Here is a 4,704-nt window from a genome sequence, read left to right as displayed (position 1 = left end):
AAAGTGCTAAGTGAGGAAGAGGGGAGTAGGAGGAAGGCTGTGGCGCTGCGGGGGGATGGAGGTATCCGTAGGAACCCGTGGGTTTGGACAGACAGACAGTGCAGGTATAGACGTACGTGGGGATGAAGGGCTCTTTGTTTCTATTTGGGTGCATTTACATCAATCACACTCCAGTTAACTAACATGCCTCCGCTTCTTCTGTTCTGCGTTTGACTCTCAGTCCCGAGGTTGCAGAATGTGGAGGGAGAAGCACAGGGGGGCCGGGTGACCCCGGGAGTGGCGCACGTGCCGTGGGCGCGGAGACCCCCCGGGCCCTTGTGGGCGGCGCCGAGGCTTTGTTGGCCGCGTGCAGACTCGTCGCAATGGATCGCAGAGCCGGACATTTGGGAGAGGGTCCCCAAGGAGAAAGGTGCCCGTGCGTGGACACCCCTCCCCTGACCTCCTCTCGGGCTCGCCCCCTTATTGGAGCCGTGCTCGGGACACGCCGCGGCTCCTTCAAGCCCCCCACCGCGGGGCCTTCCCAGACCCTCCCCCACAGATGGCAGGCGGCGCCCCTCCATCCCCTGCGCCCCCCGAATCGCCCGGCGCGCACAGCCTGGCTGGCTCTCCGTGCGCCCCCGCGCCCCGGGCTGCGCCGTGCAGGCCCCGAAGGAGCGAGCGGCGGCTGCGCGCAGGGCGGGGCCGCAGGGAGCCGCAGGGGGCGCCGCCCGGTCCCGCCCGGTCCCGCCCGGGGCGGGGGCAGGTGGTCCGAGTCTCCACATGCCCCCGGGGAAGTGAGGCCGCAGTTCAGCGGCGCTTTCCGGCTCCGGCCCTAATCTGCTCTTTCCCAACCGCGCCGCCCGCAGCCTGGCCAGACGGAGGCAGACGGAGGTGCGTGAGGGGGCTCAGGGATGGGAGGGGGCTTTCGCGAGGACCTGGGGAAGGGGCAGTGGCGGTGTGGGGTGATCCGGGTGGGCTCTAGAGGTCAGGCCCTGGGATGAGGACGGGTGAGTGGGGGGTCGGGGAGGAGGGAACGAGCTCGCAGTGCCCAGCCCCAGCGTGGGAGAGAGAGAGGCGGTGGCCCCCGGGTATTTCTCCCCAGCTCTCAGGGGCTTTCTCCCGGCGCCCCGTGCCCCAGGCTGATCGCCCGCATCATGAAGGTCGCGCCGATGCTGGTCCTCCTGGGCGTCCTGCTGTGCGCAGGGAGAGGTGAGGTGGGGAGGGGGCTCCTGGGGGGAGAGGGCAGGAGCGGGAGCGTTCCTGTGTATCCGGAGTGCTCCTGGTGCCCCCGGTTGCCCTGGGATTGGGGGGCTGTGGGGTTGGGTTGGGGGTTGGGTTGGGGGGTGGGGGTGGGGGTGGGGGTAGGAGTTGGGGGGTTGGTTGTGCCCTGTGTTGGGCTGTCTGCCTGTCCCCGGAGTGGCTGTTGTGCTTGCCTGTGCCATGTTCCGTCCCGGTGTGTGTCCTGGGTGAGCCTGTGGGGCCTCCGGGTCGGGCTGGGTGGGTGTGCACCTTTGTAGTGGTGAGTGGTGTGTGTGGGGGCTGTTTGTGGGTTCCCAGATGGAGGGTGTGGGGTTGCCTGCTTGCCTGTAGGGTGTGTGATTGCTGGGTCTGGGGGCGTCTGCTGAGCTGGGTGCCTCTGGGCCCAGATAAGCTTCCAGCTGGCACCCTCTGCTCCCTGGGGCACCCTCACATCCACTGGGCCTCTCTGTTCTCTTCGCTCTTCCTCAAGGCCCCGGAAGCCCCCACCGGGGTCACTCCTGCTGTCCCTGTGACCTCCCTGTGTCCTTCCGCTTGTGAACAGACCTCTCCTCTGAGCCACCACCAGCCAGGCCTCGCCAGGGGCCTCCCCTTCGCCTCCCCACCCTCCTTTCCACATTACATCCCACTGTGGCTCTCCCCCTGCAACTCCAGGGCCCAGACTGGGGACCTCGCCACGCCAGGGCCCCCCTCTGTCCCCCGCACCCGCAGCCCTGGCTGGCACGGGCAGCCCACCACCTTGCGTCCTGTTCTTGACCACAGGGTCATGGCGTGGTGCCTGCCCTGACTCGGCCTGGCCGGGAGAGTTGACTGTGGTCCCTGGGGGTGGGGGTGAGCTGTGAGGACAGCCCCAGCCGGGGTGGGAGGTGGAGAAAGCCGCGTGGAGCTGGCTTCAAAGACCAGGTATGGAGGCGGAACGAGGGGGACCAGGCAACAGCCTCTCCCCCCGAGCAGTCACCCCCTCCCCAGCATTCGTTCATTTATTCAACAGATGTCTTGGGGGCACTCACCACCCCAGCTTGTGTAAGGGCAGACATCGTGGTCACCTGTTTGTGGTTCGGTTTCCCCTGTCCCCCTCGCCAAACGCAGTAACAGCAGGGCAGACCCCTCCCGGCTGGGGGAGGACTGGACAGGGGTGCGCCCAGCAGCCAGGGTGGGGCTTGGGGAGCTGGAACGGGAGGGAGGCTCAGCACTCTGTCCTGCTGCCGCCCTCGGGTGCTGGCGAGATGCGCATTGAGCAGGGTGCAGGCCAAGGGGGCGCCCTGGGGGCTCTGTGTGTCCTGGCGCTCGTGCAACATTTCCCTGGGGGTCTCACCTCAGCGGACCCTGCCCTCTCCTCTCCCCCAGTTCAGGGTCTGCGCTGCTACAAGTGCTTGGGGGCCTCCCCTGGGAGCTCGTGCGCCCAGGACACCTGCTTATTCCCCAACGGTGTCTGCGTCTTCCACCAAGTGACAGCAATGTCTGGTGAGTCCTGTGGGGATGGGGCTGGGAGCGTGCGGGTCTCTGGACTGAGCAGGGCTCCCAGGAGGAGAGGGCCAGGGGTGACTTCCTGGGGGAATCGCTGCTGTGCCTTCTGGGACCCACCAGCGCCCAGGGCCTGGATGAGGGGTGTGGGGCTGGGGCTGGGGCTGGGTGTGGTTTCCTGAAGGGGGAGCAGGGGTGAGGAAGGGGGCAGCTCTGGATGGGGCTTGTGCATGGAAGCGGGGAGGGTGGCCTGGACCCCCAGCCAAGCCCAAGGGCTTTGATCAGAAGGACCAGGGGCCCCCGCTAGGTTCTAGAGTGGAGGGGGGCTCTGGTGCTGGATGGTGCAGGGCCCTCACCTCACCCCCTGGTGCCGCTCGCAGCCTTGGCAGGGGCACCCCTGGGCTCTGGCGTGGCTCCCACCCCCTCATCCTCACCCCTTGCCCAGAGCACAGTGGTGGTGGGGCCACGGGTGCACGCTAGAGTGACCACAGGCAACAGGGAATCCTGGAGGTGGCTTCAAGCTAAAGGAATGACTCCAGAAGGGTGGAATATCAGCAGGAACACAGAAGGGCCTGCCCAAGCCCACAGCGCACCTCTTTGCCCCTAGGTCGTATCCTGAACTGAGATAAGGACTGACACCAGCAGGTGCTTCCACTAGCCTAGTCCCCTCCTCACCCGTGTCCCCACCCCACCCGCTGCCCCAGGCCAGGGCTGCCCGGAAACTGCGACACTTAGCGGGAAAGAGCTCGGCACAGGGCCCCGGTCCTCCTTTGTGCTGCACTCGGTTTCCTGGGAAGCCGCTTCCTGCACCGGCGCCAGGCGTCCTCCTGGCAGAAAGGGCTTGTGCTGGCTTTTGTCCTCCCTTCAGGGCCTGAGGTTTGTAGTGTCTCGCGCTGGTTCACAGACTCAGAAGTTGGGAGATTCCAAAACTTCAGGATCTCCTGGCGCTGAGCTCCGAGGTCTGCCTTCTGGGTCTCGGGGCACGGTTGTGCTCACCTGCCCCCTTTCTCCTGCAGACTCTAAGGAATTGAAAATGGAGAACAAGTTATGCCTTCCCTTCTGCCCCGGGAAAGACACCCAGATTCCAGGGACAACCATTGTGGGCACAGTAGTGAAGACCAAGCTTTATTGTTGCAAGGAAGATCTCTGCAACGGGATTGGCAAGGCTGTGGGCAGTGCCTGGGCCCTGGGCGGGGGGCTTCTGCTCAGCCTGGCGGTCACCCTCCTCTGGGTTCCGCTGTGGTAACCCCCTCCCTGCCTCCCCCCCCAGAGGCCCCTCTTCTTCCCGAGGCTGTGGGCCACTCCAGCCCAAGTTGGGAGTTCTGGGGAGGTTTTCCGCCACGGGGTTCGGGGGCAGGGCTAGGTGGGGGCTTCTTGTCAGGGGGACTCTGGTGCTCCATGAGTTCCCAGTGGGAGACTTAGACTCAATGCCCCCCAAAGCCCGGCTCCAGTTGCCTTTAAACCCACACTCACCGTCTTCCTTTCAACCGGGGGTCCTAGCCCGTCGCTGTTCCGGCCCCTGGGGTGAGAGTGAGACCACTGGACAGAGCCGGGGGCCTGAGGCTCCCGACTTGGTTGCCACTACCCCATCTCACCCCCTCTGGGCCACATCTGTCCAAAGAGGGAACAGCCCTAGAGTCTCGGGGTTGCTGCAGGCTTTGCCCACACAGCCCTGACTCCCCCCACCCCCCAACTCAATGTTCAATAAACACTCCGCTACACCGCACCAGGGCGTCCACTGTCTTCTCTGGTCCTAAGGACCCCCACCTTGTGCCCCGTCTCCGTCTCGGCAGGGGGCTTTGCAGACAGTGCCCCTCCTTGGGCCTTGGCGGCCGCTGTCCTTAGCTCTCACGCAGGGGGCTTCCTCTAGCTGAGGAGGGGCTGGTGGGCGGCTGGGGTGGCCTCCCAGGGGCAGCAGGGCAGTGGCATGGGCCAGTCCTTCCCGCCGGCCACCCCCGCTTCTGTCCCTGCAGCAAGGCTCACCTGGAGTCCGCTTGGTCTCAT

At 65.8% G+C, this 4,704-nt stretch overlaps 1 protein-coding gene across 1 annotated transcript; it reads left to right on the top strand.

Moving 5' to 3' along the window:
• Window positions 1-272: 272 nt before the first annotated feature.
• On the top strand, window positions 273-4,426 carry LOC119509657. Its single transcript, XM_037803656.1, has 4 exons — window positions 273-870; window positions 1,118-1,188; window positions 2,584-2,700; window positions 3,717-4,426. Exons 1-4 carry the CDS (start codon window positions 539-541, stop codon window positions 3,944-3,946), a joined length of 750 nt encoding a protein of 249 aa, XP_037659584.1. The 5' UTR covers window positions 273-538; the 3' UTR covers window positions 3,947-4,426.
• Window positions 4,427-4,704: the final 278 nt, after the last annotated feature.

Source organism: Choloepus didactylus, chromosome 14 (genome assembly GCF_015220235.1).
Source record: "Choloepus didactylus isolate mChoDid1 chromosome 14, mChoDid1.pri, whole genome shotgun sequence".
NCBI lineage: Eukaryota > Metazoa > Chordata > Mammalia > Pilosa > Megalonychidae > Choloepus > Choloepus didactylus.
This window is presented reverse-complemented; position numbering and strand designations above follow the sequence as displayed.

What these genes read in the sequence shown, in the direction of transcription:
- LOC119509657 (XM_037803656.1), top strand. Translation starts at nt 539, where the DNA reads ATGGCAGGCGGCGCCCCTCCATCCCCTGCGCCCCCCGAATCGCCCGGC. An exon ending in CCAGACGGAGGCAGACGGAG is followed by an intron (nt 871 to 1,117) that starts GTGCGTGAGGGG and finishes CCCGTGCCCCAG; the next exon opens with GCTGATCGCCCGCATCATGA. An exon ending in CCAAGTGACAGCAATGTCTG is followed by an intron (nt 2,701 to 3,716) that starts GTGAGTCCTGTG and finishes TTTCTCCTGCAG; the next exon opens with ACTCTAAGGAATTGAAAATG.